This window comes from Portunus trituberculatus, chromosome 15, assembly GCF_017591435.1.
Source record: "Portunus trituberculatus isolate SZX2019 chromosome 15, ASM1759143v1, whole genome shotgun sequence".
Lineage (NCBI taxonomy): Eukaryota > Metazoa > Arthropoda > Malacostraca > Decapoda > Portunidae > Portunus > Portunus trituberculatus.
This window is the reverse complement of record NC_059269.1, coordinates 13,391,387-13,408,628: the sequence shown is the minus strand read 5'-3', so window position 1 is coordinate 13,408,628 and position 17,242 is coordinate 13,391,387. Positions and strand designations below refer to the sequence as shown.

The 17,242-nt window shown below is 42.4% G+C and overlaps 1 protein-coding gene across 9 annotated transcripts in view; it reads right to left on the bottom strand.

Annotated features, from left to right (window-relative positions):
- LOC123503965 (lachesin-like) overlaps nucleotides 1–16,493 on the bottom strand; it is a 207,807-nt gene extending 191,314 nt beyond the window's left edge. For 2 of the 9 annotated variants that reach the window (XM_045254117.1, XM_045254128.1), the window contains exons 1-2: nucleotides 16,343–16,493; nucleotides 13,494–13,804 (exon numbers count right to left, since the gene is read on the bottom strand). In XM_045254117.1, coding sequence (XP_045110052.1) covers nucleotides 13,494–13,590 — 97 coding nt within the window. In that variant the 5' untranslated portion in view covers nucleotides 13,591–13,804; nucleotides 16,343–16,493. Of the gene's footprint in view, nucleotides 1–13,493; nucleotides 14,132–16,229 lie in introns of all 9 variants that reach the window. The other 7 variants (XM_045254118.1, XM_045254119.1, XM_045254122.1 and 4 more) reach the window with 7 other exon arrangements.
- Nucleotides 16,494–17,242: the final 749 nt, after the last annotated feature.

The following is a 17,242-nucleotide window of genomic DNA, read 5'->3' as shown; positions in this document are numbered from 1 at the left end:
AAATTATTATCGTACGGCCGAGAAACCACACGCGTGCACACACACACACACACACACACACACACACACACACACACACACACACACACACACACACACACACACAGACTTCATTTTACGTGATCAATAGCTGTTTTTTATTGAGGCACTTTACAATTTTTCGCCTAAAAAATCACAATTTGATACCATAATTTGTTACATTTTGTAGCCCTGACATAAACAGCAGGACGAGGAGGCTAGGGTAGTGTTTACCTTCTGAATATTTACATTAAGCAGACGCCCCGGGGGAAGCCTCACGCCGCGCCGGACTGCAACCCATTACCTCACAGCGTGGAAAAGTAACTGCATTGTAAAGAACCTCCCTTTATTATTAGTCCGCCCCATGACCCGCTTGTCCTGCACTTACCGCTGTCCACACCTGATTAACTCTTTCAGTACTGGGACGCTTTTTTACCACGAGTTTTGGGTGAGATTAGACGATTTTATTTTACATTAGGAGGAGTCTATGGAGGTTGGAAGATTTTTTCTTTTCTTTTTTTACGTAGGGAAGAGGGCCAGCCAAGGGCCAAAAAAAAGAAAGATAAAAAAAAGGCCCACTTGAGTCCTGGCTCTCTAAAAAGTGTAAAAAGTGCAAAAATCGTCAGCCAAAGATATTACTGGTCAGAGTCTTCACTATATTAATCCCCACATAAATTTCTGAGGTTATGTGAAATCGCCAAATATTAAGCAGAGTGAATATGAAAATGCGTCATTGTACTGAAGGGGTTAATGAAGTAATTGACCTCAAGCAGAGAAAACGACCTTCTGTAATTGCTGTAATCCTTTCTCCTTATGGCCGATTTACGCAAAGAGAGGCGCGCTGTTGTACACTCAGTAAGGAGCAACACCTGTTAATTAGATACGCAGGTGGCTCACGGGGACACACCTCAGACCACGCTACTGTCTACTCAGGTTATACGCCGCCGCAGACTTCACCGCCTCTCTCCTCCCATCACGAGTACAAAAGGTGAGAAAAAGCACCGAAAAACACCATACAGGAAAGCAAAGGTAAGTGACAGTCAAACATTATCTTTTATTTGTATTTCTTAACCAGATTCAAAAAGCTGTGTGATTTTACATGGTTTTTTTTTTCTTCTTTTCTTTTCTGGAGGAGTCTGTCTATATGTCTCCTTATCCCTGTCTCTCTGTCTGTCACTGTCACTGTCACTCTCTCTCTCTCTCTCTCTCTCTCTCTCTCTCTCTCTCTCTCTCTCTCTCTCTCTCTCTCTCTCTCTCTCTCTCTCTCTCTCTCTCTCTCTCTCTCTCTCTCTCTCTCTCTCTCTCTCTCTCTCTCTCTCTCTCTCTCTCTCTCTCTCTCTCTCTCTCTCTCTCTCTCACTCTCTCCCTTCCTTCTAGTCACCACTGCTCATTAAATATTACCAAGAACCTTTTCACAAGCCTAAACGACAATACTTTCTGCTTCATGATTTCTCTTTCTATTTTTCTATTGTTCCTCTTTTCTCAGTCCATTACCATTGATTCTAATCTTCTGACAAACACACACCCATGCACACACACAATCGTATCACTACTACTTCAGACTTCAAATAACGCTGCTTTAGTATTTACCAGTATTTATCGTCTCTCTCTTCCCTCTCCCTATCCCTCTCTCCCTTCATAACAATATTTACTCTCATACAGTCACGCAACCCTTCTCTTTCACCTAAACAAAAACAAACAATAAAAACAACCCAGGATAAGTGACTGATACTTTTCTTTTCTCTTTCATCCATCTTTTTAGTGAGAGTCAATCCGCGTGTCTTTAACATTCGAGTAGCATGGCGTGTTTCCATATTCATTCTGCTTACTATTTGGTGGTTTTATACAGCTTCAGAAACTCATGTAGGGATTAAAATAGTGAAGACTGTGGCCATTAATCTTTTGACCTCCATATACCCTACCTAATGTCAAATAAATAATCGTACACAAATCTCAAGGGAAAAATTTGTCCCAGTAATGAAGGGGTTAAGTATTCCGGTTATCCTTTATTGCTATACCACTGACAACCACCTCCACCGCTGCCTCTCTACCACTCTAATACTCCCACTGTGTAATTCCAAACTCTTACCCTTCTACCTACTCGTATGTGCCACTCTTACCCGTCACTACGCATACAGTACTTCCCTCCACCAACTCTCTCTCTCTCTCTACAGTGCCACATTATTTTCGTCCCTCCCCTTAAATGTTAGACCACAGGATAAGTGATTGATACCTTTTTGTCTTTTTTTCTCTTTATTTTCGGGAGGAGAAGCAATCCGCGTGTCATTAAGTACTCCAGTTATCCTTCACTGCTACACCACCGACGACTAGTACTTCCACTGTGTAATTCCAAACTCTTAACCTTCTACCTACTCATCTACCAGTCTTACCCGTGACTACGCATACAGTACTTCCCTCAACCGACTCTCTCTTCTCTCTGTACAGTGCCACATTACTTTCATCTCTCCCCTTAAATGTCAGACCGTCCTTCCCTCTACACGTGTAATTCCACAGCACTTCCCTCCCCCTACCTTTCATTTCAAACTTTACCTGTGATTACATAATATCCTCAGTATATCCTCCCGCTCGTTCCCTCCTTTACGTTCCTAAAAAATCACACGTTTCTTCTCCTGTTAAGTATGTTATGCATTTTTTTTTTTCTCGACAAACTCCTTAATTATATGTGATTTCACACGTCACCTTTAATTTTCGTCACTTTCCTTCCCTCTGATTCCATGTTTCCATAAAGTCAAATTTACTATCATCTACTCCCTCACTGACTATATCAAAAGAGGTCTCTAGATAAGCAGGGTAGAAAAATGTTGCATACTTTTACACGGTTAAGAAATAAAGTAAATAAAAATAATATGTATAGAAAAAGATAATTACCCTTACCGTTCTGATCTTGTCCTTTTTTTTTTCGTCTTTTTTTTTATTGACTCGTGACGTTGTGATCACGTACTAATATTAACCCCTTCAGTACTGAGACGTATTTTTACCATGACTTTTGGGTATGATTTTGTGATTTTAATGGCATTAGGAAGGATCTATGGAGGTCAGAAGATTAATGGCCCCAGTCTTCACTATCTTATCCCCTTTAGTACTGGGACCCATTTTTACCTTGAGATTTGCACAAGATTAATGGCCACAATCTTCACTATTTTAACCCCTTCAGTACTGGGACACATTTTTACCTTCAGACCATTTTTATTGGCATTAGGAAAGGTCTAAGGAGGTCAGAAGATTAATGGCCAGAGTCTTCACTATTTTAATCCTCACATAAGTTTCTGAAGCTGTATAAAATCATCAAATAGAAAGCAGAACGAATATGATAACATGTCATGGTACTGAAGGGGTTAAAGAGAGAAACAATATGTAGAAAGAAAATCATTATCGTTACCTTTCTCATCTTATCTTTTTTTCTTTTTCTTTAGCTCAACGTTGTGATCAAGTGTTCATGTTAAAGATTAAAAAAAAAAAAGTTTCATCGCTTTCAAGTACCACAATAAAGGTCGATTCCACACACACATCACGTTCTTTTTTACATATATAAGTTCTATTTTTTTTACGTTATTTTTTACATACATTAGAACTTCTTACGTTCTTCTACATATATATTCAAACTATTTTACGCTTTTTTTTACATATATTCAATTCTTTTACGTTTTTTGCAAATATTCAAACTTATTTCTTATTTCTTTTTACATATATTTAAACTTTTTACGTTTATTTTACATACATTCAAACTTTTATATCTTTTACACATGTATTCAAACTTCTTACGTTATCTTACAAATATATTCAACTTCTTACGCCATTTTTATATATATATATACAAACTTCTTACGTTATCTTACACAAATTCAAACTTCTTACGTTATTTTACACATATATTCAGACATTTTACGCTTTTTTTACATATGCATTTAACTTTTACAAGCCTAAACTCACCACATTTCCCAAAGTACGAAATGAAAAAGAAAATGCAAAATAATACAACAATCTCATCCTTTAGAACGTCGCAAGTAAGATGAAAAAAGTATCATTCAAAAGTTTTACACGTAGGGAGTCTCTAAATTCACTACTCTCTCTCTCTCTCTCTCTCTCTCTCTCTCTCTCTCTCTCTCTCTCTCCCACAAAAACAAAAACAACCAAGCTATGTGACTTTTTCTGGCTAACTTTCTCGGACTTACAAGGGTGATGGTAACTTAGTGGGCCTTTGTTTTTAGCGTATTATTGTCCTTGGCTAGCTTTCCCTCAATTCCAGAAAAAATAGAAACCATCAACTTTTAAAAATAACAATAAGGAAAGAAAATAGCGGAGTAATAAAAACCTCGTCCTTCTGAAACATATTCAAAAGGAAAGAGGAAAAAATCATTAGCTAATCCTCTCCTCTTGGTCACCGCTCTTTTTGTCCACAGCTTTCAACTAACCTCAGTACTTTCCCGCTAACCTTCCTTTCCTTCTTCACTTGTTCTATCCCTTATTGGAAAAGGGATAAAAAGCTGAATAATTATTTCCTCTTTGGGCCCTTCTCCTGTTCCCCTTCCACCACCACCACCACCACCACTACTAACGCCCCGCTGCGCCAGACAATAAGAAAAGATTTATGCGTCACAGTGATACGCTCAGACCGACGGGTTTAATAATTCGCTGCATCTAAAGAACATACATACCTTACCAGCAGCCTCGTTCCCCTCGTGTGTGTGTGTGTGTGTGTGTGTGTGTGTGTGTGTGTGTGTGTGTGTGTGTGTGTGTGTGTGTGTGTGTGTGTGTGTGTGTGTGTGTGTCTCTCTCTCTCTCTCTCTCTCTCTCTCTCTCTCTCTCTCTCTCTCTCTCTCTCTAACACTCATTATTTAATTTGCATGCTTTATGACGAATGTTTCATAAATTTATTTCAAAGCCTTACATAATATATCATTTGTAACACACTCAAATATATGATTACTGTAATTTGCGTGTAATAAACGCTTTGGTGGATAATAAAAACTCTCTCTCTCTCTCTCTCTCTCTCTCTCTCTCTCTCTCTCTCTCTCTCTCTCTCTCTGTCTGTCTGTCTGTCTGTCTGTCTGTCTGTCTGTCTGTCTGTCTGTCTGTCTGTCTGTCTGTCTGTCTGTCTCTCTCTCTCTCTCTCTCTCTCTCTCTCTCTCTCTCTCTCTCTCTCTCTCTCTCTCTCTCTCTCTCTCTCTCTCTCTCTCTCTCTCTCTCTCTCTCTCTCTCTGTGCGTGCGTGTGTGTGAGAGAGAGAGAGAGAGAGAGAGAGAGAGAGAGAGAGAGAGAGAGAGAGAGAGAGAGAGAGAGAGAGAGAGAGAGAGAGAGAGAGAGAGAGAGAGAGAGAGAGAGAGAGAGAGAGAGAGAGAGAGAGAGAGAGAGAGAGAGAGAGAGAGAGAGAGAGAGAGAGAGGACGCCGGCTCATTTGAATTAATTAGTTTCAAGAAGGCCATGATTTAATTTCCGTCTACCTTCGCGCATGTATTATTCATGTGAGTTATTGCCGTGAGAGCGAGTGTGCATTACCGCCCCGCGACTCTGTACTTTTCAATAACGCACAGCTGCCCATGTCACTCCTTTCACGAGATAATTCAATGTGCTTCTTACTTTTCTTCCTCTCTCTCTCTCTCTCTCTCTCTCTCTCTCTCTCTCTCTCTCTCTCTCTCTCTCTCTCTCTCTCTCTCTCTCTGTGTGTGTGTGTGTGTGTGTGTCTGCAAGATGTAGTTTTATGACCCCCAGTTCCATTAATTTATGTACAACCTGCCTACATTGGTTTAATCATGTCTGGTTCATTTAGCTTTGAACATCTGCCATCCACAGAACCCATGAGTTGAACTACCGAGCCGTGCAAATCAGTATTATCATCCATGTGAATACCAGGGAGTTTCTTTTTTTTTAACCCTCTCTCTCTTCTCCTCTAAGCTGATTTTGACATTAAGGAGGTTTAAAAGGTTAGACACAGTGATGGATGAAGACGATAGGCGGATACAGACATAGGTATATTTCACACAGAGATTGCCACGTGTAGGTTTGATGCATTACTTTTAGCTCCCCTAATTTTCTGGTTCACGTTCTATTATTTAGCGGTAAAACATGAAAGCTATAAATGATTGAAGTTAGTTTACTATTTCACTGACAAATGACTCCTTCTGTTCCCCCGGGGGCTGTACGTGTTGTGCTTGTGTGATCAACAAACAGAGTAGGATTAGAAAAACCTACTGGAGATGAAGTTTTCTTTTCATTCTATCTCCTTTTCCGAATGCCTCTCATTTAGAAGAGAGAGAAAAAAACGCATTAGTCTGAAACATCCAAATCCTGTAGGGAAATAATGCTAATTACGCCATTATATATACTGATTTTTCTCCCCATTTTTTCCTCCCTCTCTCGTTCTCGTATCTCACTGTAAAATAAAAGTTCATACATCTGAAAACTAACGTAAATTAAACAAGTGGAAGCGATATTTTGAACCGAGAATAGATATTGCAACAGAAATCCGCCGGCTCCATGCAACCCCTTTTTGTAAATCAGACGTAAAATTGTTCCCTCGTAACTCTGAGGCGGTTCATTATATTTTGCTTTAACCCGCCGCCTCATTTTGTTCCGCCCGCGTAAAGAACACTAGGGAAAAAAAAAAAAGGAGAATAGACGGATAATCATTAGAACATTAACTCTCCATAAAGGAAAGACTAAATACATTGTCATGTTATAATGATTTTAATAGTAATGATGACAGTGATGATAATAATAGTAATACTGTTATTGTTGGTGCTGGTGCTACTCCTATACTACTAATACTGTTACTACTACTACTACTACTACTACTACTAATAATAATAATAATAATAATAATAATAATAATAATAATAATAATAATAATAATAATAATAATAATAATAATAATAATAATACCACCATTACTACTACCACCACAACTACCCCCACCATTACTTTTACTACTACTATTCCTACTACTACTGAGTAACAAAACACCACGAACACTAAACTACCTTCTCTTTCTTCAAATCTACTTCTATACTCGATTTAGGAACACCTGAGCGTATTTTTCTCATTTTTTCACCATTCTCTTTGTTTAATCTGCCGGAAACATCAAGAAAATTACACATACGTTAACCACCACCTCGGAACACTGACTACACGAAACACATACACAGGATCACGATTGAAAGAGTTCACTGCTATATGTAGAGGCCATTCATCCCTATACACTTCCCACTCACCTCACTAGTTATTTACCTGACTCTGGAAACTCAAAACAGACAAGCTAAGCCTCCGTACACATGCAGCTGGCAGTTCTATCTCCTGCACACAAGTTTAGCACCTCAGCAGTTATTTACGTGACCCTGGAAACTCAAAACAGACGAGCTAAGCCTCCGTACATAGGCAGCTGGCAGTTCGATCTCCTACATACAAGTTTAGCACCACTTCGCTGGCCAGCCATGTGATCTCCTATAGCCATGAATCAGTCCTCATATACAGCACACACAATCCGGATTATCTGCAGTAACAAAATGACTCAAAACCAACACTTACTATTCTTTTATTCTCTTCGCGTAGACACCGTTAAACAAAATAGTATTTAACCAAGTGATTTGAGGAAGATTTCTCGTTATAGTTACACGTAAAAAAATGGTGATTAAACTATGAATGTTGTGTGGAAGAGATGCTAGCGGTGCGTCCATCAGAGGGCCCGAGGGAGGCTGGGCACGAAGGTATATTGCAGGGCAGGGGAACGCACACGCTGGGATATATCGCCAGTGAGACACGGCCGTGGTATCGGTTTACAGGTCACTTGAACGAAACACTGCAGTACTATACGATACACATCTAATACAGCCACTTAATGACACGTCTGGCATATACGACAAACGCAACAAACAGAGAGAGAGAGAGAGAGAGAGAGAGAGAGAGAGAGAGAGAGAGAGAGAGAGAGAGAGAGAGAGAGAGAGAGAGAGAGAGAGGAGAGAGAGAGAGAGAGAGAGAGAGAGAGAGGAGAGGAGAGAGAGAGAGAGAGAGAGAGAGAGAGAGAGAGAGAGAGAGAGAGAGAGAGAGAGAGAGAGAGAGAGAAATGTTAATAATGAAAACGGAAGAGCACTAAAATATAAGTACATAGCTACGTTAACTACTACTACTACTTCTACTTCTACTACTACTACTACTACTACTACTACTACTACTACTACTGTTCCAGAATATAAAAACTGCATTTCTGGCATATCGTTTTGTAGCTAAAAAAAATTAAATGGCAAACCTCAGGACGTGTTTAATTAAGGTTATGTCATTAGCCCATTATAGTACGTGAAAGCTGTTCTGGCTGTTGCTGTTGCTGTTGCTGTTGTTGTTGCTGTTGCTGTTGCTGTTATTGTTGATGTTGATGTTGTTGTTGGTTGGGGTTTGTATTATATATAAGTATGTGTGTATGTGCATGATTATGTATGTAAAATCTGCACCTAATTCCGTGACAAATTCATGCTCAAAAGGTCTTGGTCTTAAATGGCTGCCGCTTCTCTTCTATTAGCACTTCTTTAAAATGTAGCATGTAAGGCATAATCAAATGTTTCAAAGGTTTCAAAAATGTCGTTTGTGGTGGTGGTGATGGTGGTGGTGGTGTTATTGTTGTTTGTGGTGGTGGTGATTGTGGTGGTGTTGTTATTGTTGTTGTTTGTGGTGGTGGTGATGGTGGTGGTGTTGTTATTGTTGTTGTTTGTGGTGGTGGTGATGGTGGTGGTGGTGTTATTGTTGTTGTTTGTGGTGGTGGTGATAGTGGTGGTGTTGTTATTGTTGTTGTTTGTGGTAGTGGTGATGGTGGTGGTGGTGGTGTTGTTATTGCTGTTGTTGTTGTTTTTGATCGTGGTGATGATGGTGGTATGGTTGTTATTATTGTTGTTTGTTGTTATCATTGGTGACGTTTAATATAATTTTCTATTTCTTTTTTTTTTCACGAGTTTGCAGTGACGCTGTTGACTAATTCCCCGTAATCCGATATACGACGGAAATACGTCACGCCCACTCAACATTTATTGAAAACATGTGAAAAGTCCCGCGAGGCGCACGAGACCAAGGAAATAAATAATAAAAAAAAGTGTGTCTGTATATAACTTCAAACATGACACTCAACAACAAATATTCAAGCACCTACCTACCTGCCAACTACTACCGCCATCTACCTGCCTATCTATCCATCTATCAGTCTGTCTATGAAGTAGTTAAATGTACAATACCCTATACAACCTCACATACCGCACGTGAACACTAAACAACAGAATCTAGAGGGAAAAAAAATGCTTGCCCAAATACAGAAATCAGCTCGTTTTTTAAGTCATCACTGCTGGTCAACATATAAGAAAAAATTCGTTCTTTCAGGTTACAAGATGCCAAAAAAAACACGCCATCTTACTTTTGGAAATCCAGTGCCCTATACGTCGCTAGTTTAACACCTTCACTTCTCTTTGGCCCGTTCCCTTAATTACCAGCCACTGTAAGATATTTTTTTCTTGCTCTACAGTCTTTTCAAAACACCGCATTCAATCAAAAATGGTTAAATATTTTCTTTTTTATTCCTACAATTCATGGAGGTGCCTAGAAAAATGTTTTATATTACTTTTAGTGGTGTAAATTGTTGCATAGCGCAATGAACGAATTAATGAAATGTGATATAGATTATTTTCAAAGATCACACGGGTCATTGTAGTTTGCTCCTCGTGATTCTTTTTTTTTTTTTATGAATGTTGTAAGTTTCTTCATAAACTATCGCTTCTATAAAAATTAAGCGTTCTGAATCATCCGTCTTAGATCTCTCATTCCCTTTCCTTTAGAGTTTGGCTGCCTTGGCGACTCCGGCCTCTCCACTGGGTCTCTCCTCTTTTACTTCCATTACTGCAGCTACTACTACTACCACTACTACCTCTACTACTGCTAATACTACTATCACTACTTCTACTACTACTTCGACTACTACTACAACTACTACTACTATTACTAGTATTACTTCCATTGCTGCTGCTACTTCCACTGCATCAGAACCACTAACAAACTGTACGTTCACTGACAACGCAATTTGCAACGGAAGCAGCAGCGGTTCTGGCCTTTAAAGGGACAAGGTATAGCCAAGAAGGGAATGTTCAATGAAATTGCCAGAGATAGGGAGGGTGGGAGCAGACTCATCAATATTTGACAGTGACGCTAACACGCTAAAAAGAAAAGGGAGAGGACGACGGCGAGGGACAGACAGGGATGATAGTAGTGGAAGGTAAAAAGTATTAGTAGTAACACCATATTTGTAGTAACAAGCTTACATACAAACAAACGACAGCAAGACAAACACACTCGCGCATACAAACAACAACACACCACACTCGCACATACACACACACACACACACACGCAACTAACTGTGTAGAGAGCCGGTAACAAAGCGTAACAAGCTCATCATTTTGAGGGCGCAATGCATAAGCCTGGGAAATTTGTAAAATGGCGCGCACACAGCAGGCTTACACAGCAGCAACGAGGCGAGGCTGTCCTTTGAATACCGCAGCCCCTTCGACATGGGGGTCTGGAGTGCCTTGACAATGCGGCCAGCTGGTTATATGTGTGTGTGTGTGTGTGTGTGTGTGTGTGTGTGTGTGTGTGTGTGTGTGTGTGTGTGTGTGTGTGTGTGTGTGTGTGTGTGTGTGTGTGTGTGTGTGTGTAATTCACTTCGGTCGTCTGCTGTGCGTGTGCGTGTGTGTATGCCATCAAACGGTACAGATCTCTACATCTCCCATCACATCCTTTATGCATCTTACACTGTACACACGCACACACACACACAAACAGCTCACCCAGAAACGCCTAGATTGAGTTCCGGGCGCGGCGATACAAAAATGCAAGCCTCTCAAAGTGCAACCCGTGTTCACCATCAGCAAGTAGGTACTAAATGTAATCCCTGGAATCGTGACCTCGCAGTCCTGGTGTGCGGCGTGTAAGTCGTCCCAGTTCTGGCTAAAGATCGGTTACAGTGACTTCTGAATCTTCCGTACTACAACTGACAATACCGCAAGACCAGTAGACCGTAGGTGAATAAAACACACACACATGCACCCACACAACCCAACATAACAAAGCACAACTCAAAGCAATAGCAAATAGTCTTCTTAAAGATCGGAAAAAACACCCTTTCATGAATCAATCTAAAGAAACACAGTGGCATTTAAAACCTTCCTCCAACACAACCGCCCACGAGCAGATTATCAACACAAATAGAGCAGAAAGCATAACCAGCTGCCTACGTACGCGCACTTGTAAATTCGTGAATCTCTAACCATATGCAGGAAAATATGAATCGGACGGGGAAAACAATTATGAAGAGAACGAAGCTGTAGAAATTATAATTAAGTGAAACCCTGACATAAGGGAAAAATCTATTAATATGATATGATGGAAAGGAAAGACTGGCTGTGTATGTGAAGGGAAGGAAGGAAACAAAGGATATTGTTGAATGTCAGGGAAACAATGAGAGAAACGACTAGTACGGGAGGGAAAACAACTGGTAGGAGGAAGGGAACACTAGAAGGCGGGAAGGAAACAATGATAGACGAATGATGGAGGGAAACAGAGAACAAACTGAGAGACGGAACGGAGAAAAAAAAAGGAACAAAGAAAGAAAAAACATCAGCGTGAAGGGGAAAATGTAAAGCTAGAGGGAAAAACTGGTAAGAAGAAAGAGAAACATTGAAGAGAAGAGAAAAAGTTGGAAAGAAAAACAAATACCAGAAGGAGGAAAACTGAGAAGCGAGAGGAAAACAATAAGAAGCGGGAGGAAACAATGGACGGGAGGAACCAACAGACGGATGAAACAGGGGGAAAAAGAAAAAAAACAGTGATGGACGGGAGGAAACGGGAGGACACAGATGAAAAGAAGGGAACATCGGTGAGTAAGAGGGGAAACAATGATGGACAAGAACAAAACGACTACACTCGGACGAGGAAAACCTTTAGGGGTAGGAAGAAATAACAATACTAAGCGAAAGGAAACAACTAATAATCGGGAGGGAAATACTGATGGGCAGAGAAAGGGAGAAAAAAAACATAGCTGACAGGGCAAAAAAAAAAAATAATAAGCGGGGACAAAATAATTAGTAAGCGAGGTGGATTATGCTGCTGGACGGAAGGTAGAAAAAAAAATTAAAGGAGAGGAAAACATTGATAATTACAGCAGTACCTTAGTCACCTCCCTCTCTCTCTCTCTCTCTCTCTCTCTCTCTCTCTCTCTCTCTCAAGCAATCCATCCATACATCCCTTTCTACCACAAAGACAGCAAGCCACGTGAACCGGACAGCCTCACAGGACCACGATGAGCGGCACAGTGGCGGCAATACTGATGGAGCTGTCACCGGAGACTAAACCGAGGCAGCTCATTAGTCCTGGTAAGGCGTGAGGCTTCCAGGAGAGAGGAGTGTTCACGTGAGCGCCTCTCCTGCCTTGGATACCGAGCCTCGAGGGAAATTTAACGCAGAACACCAGAACCCCAGCGTGTCTAACATATGTGCGTGTCCTTTCCCTGCACAAATGGAGGCGCTACTATGAGGAAGGAGAGTTAGAGCTAGAGAGAGAGAGAGAGAGGATAAGCGCCGCATGAACGAGCAGCAACAAGTTCCCCTAAGAGATGGTTCCCTGCCGTAGAAGGGCGGGTGGAATGCGGGCAATTAAATGAGGGAGCGTGTGGGGTGTTTGAGACGAGCTGCATCACGCCATCAACGGGGAAAATTGTCCTTTGCTCATTACCGCTACACATTTAGAAACTTTGTGTGTGTGTGTGTGTGTGTGTGTGTGTGTGTGTGTGTGTGTGTGTGTGTGTGTGTGTGTGTGTGTGTGTGTGTGTGTGTTGGACTGCAGTTAATCTTTTTTTTTTCATACATAATTTTTACGTTTGAATAGAGTATTTAACATTACTGTAGATAACATTGTAAAACTGTGGTCAGTAGACATACAAGCAAACTGTGTGTGTATCTAATATATGAGAGAAAAAAAACAGCAGTAATTATGCACACATATAAAAGCAATTTGCCTGAGATGAACGGAAATACTGATTCGTGAAAGCTTACGGTCAAGGACTGCATGCGGCAGAACAGTGCTACACTTTCTTTAACCGTACAGTAATTTATCCACTTCAATATAAGTGAGATGGTAATAATGCAGGTGATTCATGCTCTTACTCGCTCACTGACCTGCCTATTCCTATCTTGTCTTAAAAGGCTCGGCAGACTTACTTATTCTTGGCCATTTTCACTTGAACAATCTGGTGTCTTAGCAGTAAACAATGGGTATGGTAGAAATATAACTTTAGTTTGCCGCTCCTTTTAAAACAAGATAATATGTAGATTAATGAACGAGTGATGATAATGGCAGTGTTGCAATGTCTGCATATTCTCAGGTGACAAAATAACTGTGTCGGAGTAGGTGAGACAAGGCAAGGCGGCAGATACTCACCGAAGGCAGGGAAGACAATAGTGAGCGTCAGGCAGATGGCGACGAGGGGCGGCGAGAGTCGGGGTGACCTCTTCCCAGCCACACACACGCCCATCATGGCTACCACCCTTGCGTACAGCCTCGTACGTTTCAGAACACAAAATTTCTTATGTCACTTGAACTTCAATTATCTTTCAATCCTGGCAGCGTGATTCGTAGACACAGTTATTCTTTGTGTTGCATTTAGATTTCACTTATTTTCCATCATCCAGTTCTTGATGCATTGTTTGCCAGACTGCTTTACTTTGCAGCATCCCTTGCACCTTCATGACCTAGTAAATGTCCACCATTAGATATGCTGTTCAACACTTCCACCACAGCACTAGTTTTCCGGCACCACCTTCCAGTCAGCAGCCTCCCTCAGCGTAGCCAGGCACACCTCTTCTGCTCCATCAAGTTTCTCTTGCCGCCAGTCCCTCATGCGTCGATGGCCTTTCTCGTCACAAAATGAACGATCACTTTCTTCCCCCTCACCCTGTTCAGGCTCTTCCCTCCGTCCTCTGCCCTGTTCTCATCCCCGCCGCGGCTCCATCGCTATAGTCATCCCACGGTAACTATACAAAATCATTTTCACGACCGACACAAGAAGTCTTCCTTCTCTTTGGGGCGTCTCCTATATAGTGCTTTAGTTTCAACTTACTATCCTTATGCCGAAAGTTTGCAGATTCCTGGAGATCACTAGATAAAATCTTTCTCCGGAATATTAATATACGACACCTAGCTTGGAAAGTTTGGCATTAGAGCGACGGAGAGAATGGGTTAGCCCGTCCAATTTAAGAATACCGCCTATTTTTTGCTCCGTCTCGGGAGTCATTTGCATATAATAACTCCTTCTATCTGCGAGGGAGCAGCGAGGCAATATTTGAATAATGCGACAATATCAAGAGGACAAGTTTCTGGAGGAGGGAACACGGGAGACCTCACCACTCACGCGCCGCACATTTCCCTTTGCTCTGTTGCCATCGCATACACGCATTTCTTGCCACATCACACCACAATCTCCCTCACCAATAGGATGATTCCACTACTACTCGCCCTCATTACAGTGGTGTTTAAGTGTCCCGCACCACACCACGAATGTACCCTGACTACATAACCACCATCCATGTACACTGCTGCGCCAGATATTCGCGTGGTTCATCATATTATTCTGCCTAAATACGGGCCTGAGTGCACCAGTTTTTTTTTTTTTCCTTCACACGGAGGGTAAAGTAATAGCCTTTTATGGTAGCGGTCAAGTAAGTGTTCCTTCCATTTCACCAGCAGGCTCTTCACCTCGGTGCCCTTGTCTTACTGTAAGCTCTGTGCATAATCCGCACAGGCGCCAGTCATGTAAGGCACCCACACACACCTTGCTAACAGATAATAGCTCCAAGTAAGACAAAATCAATATTCACACCTATTATCCTTGTTCCTCCCATTCACCGGTCACGCTGAACAAGTGCTCGAGTCACCTCTCCACTCACACAAGGGTGAGGGCGGCCAAACAGGTGTATGCAGGTGCGGGCGGCGGTACGCGGCGGAGTTGGAATCGCGCGCGGCTCCTCTCAGCGACCACGTGGCTCCGTCTCCACTTCCTCGTCTTTAACCCGTCTGTATTTTTCTCGCACTTCTACCTGTGATGTGATGTGCAGAATTTGCTCGTTGCGACACAGGCGACGTGCTTCATCCCTGCCAGCTGTTACGTGCTTACCGCTGTGATGCAGTCACTGCCATCACTAACCTTAACTCCTTGAGCCTGTACATCGTTATTATAAAGCGCAATGTACGTCTAAGGTCAAAATTACTTTTTGTCATTGCTTTTTTGTTTCTGCGTGTCTCAGATTACCAGTTTAGCTCAGCAGGTCAGTCTTTCTTTGCCCGGATAATACCTTACATACAGCCTTTTGGTACTGGTTCTATTACCAGATGCACTACATGGTACATTTTATTATAACTTTGCCAGAAATATTTTCTGGAACGCTTTTGGACTCATTAATTTGTATCACCAGACAAATATGGAAACTCAGCGATGCCTCCTGTAAAGCCAGATTTGTACATACCATCCCTAAATGAGCGTATTTGTTGAGTAAATATAACGCAGCACTTATATCCATCGATCCACGTGCAGCCTCGTCAAAATAACACTAGTGACGCTGGCAGGTAATGTGCCTCTCTTGTTAGCGGCGGGCACACTAACACCTCTCGCCTCCCACACTATCCCAGGATTTCACCGCTCAACACTGAACACTTCTCTTTTCAATATATTCTCTTATGATAAGCTAATCAAATTATTAAATCATAGCAAGCGGATCAACTGCATCTATTACAGTTCTGACATACAAAATCACTTTAATCATCACATCCTGCATGACGAGAAGAAAACATATTCTTTAGCACTTTCCCATCTCCACTTTCGTAACATCCACTGCCTGTGTGACCAGAGCAGATCCAATCCTCGCTCTGGTGTGCGAGCGCCATCCGTCCAGGCCCGCTTGGTGACGGGAGAGATGACCAGGATGACGCTTCCGCCAACACATGATTGTGTGGGAAGATACAATTTTTTACTTGCCAGCAAGATGTACAGTACAAGTGCGGTGCACTGCTAGGAAACAAAAGAAAACTTGTACGTCAAACGCTTCCAAGGCCCCGATTTTACGAGTACATTTAGCAGTACAGCATAAGCATCTCAGACTGAGAAGTAAGAGGAATAATTACGATGGCTGGGAGTGTGCTGGAAGGGATCAGTTCATTAAGAAGAACAGAGAGAATATGAGGAAAAAGTCAAAGAAGCAGGTGAGGAGGTTGTTAGTGAGGTGAGTGTATGGCACCGGTACAGTGACGGCAGAGCGACCAAGAGCCTGTGACAGGAGGCTTGATCTGCCGGAGCGGCAGCGTGTCGGCGTGGCGCGTGAGGCCGGAGGGGGCGGTGCGCGTGTCGACACCACCACCTTCCCCACGATACTAACGCGGCCCGCATCCAGCCATCTACCGCTGAGTGCAGCCCCGGGCCGCGACGCCCATCTCCCGCCATCCTTCGGCCCCTTCCTCGCCCCTGCCACGGGTGTCGGTCCGTCCACCGCACTCAATGCCCACAACACCGTGACCTGCACTGCCCGAAACAGTTGCCTATCTCTTTGAGGAAAGACGAAGACTCTCTCTCTCTCTCTCTCTCTCTCTCTCTCACACACACACACACACACACACACACACACACACACACACACACACACACACACACACACCACACACACACACCACACCACACCACACACTCACCACACACACACACACACACACACACACACACACACACACACACACACACACACACACACACACACACACACACACACACACACACACACACACACACACACACACACACACACACACACACACACACACACACACACACACACACACACACACACACACACACACACACACACACACACACACACACACACACACACACACACACACACACACACACACACACACACACACACACACACACACACACACACACAGAGAGAGAGAGAGAGAGAGAGAGAGAGAGAGAGAGAGAGAGAGAGAGAGAGAGAGAGAGAGAGAGAGAGAGAGAGAGAGAGAGAGAGAGAGAGAGAGAGAGAGAGAGAGAGAGAGAGAGAGAGAGAGAGAGAGAGAGAGAGAGAGAGTAGTAGTAGTAGTAGTAGTAGTAGTAGTAGTAGTAGTAGTAGTAGTAGTAG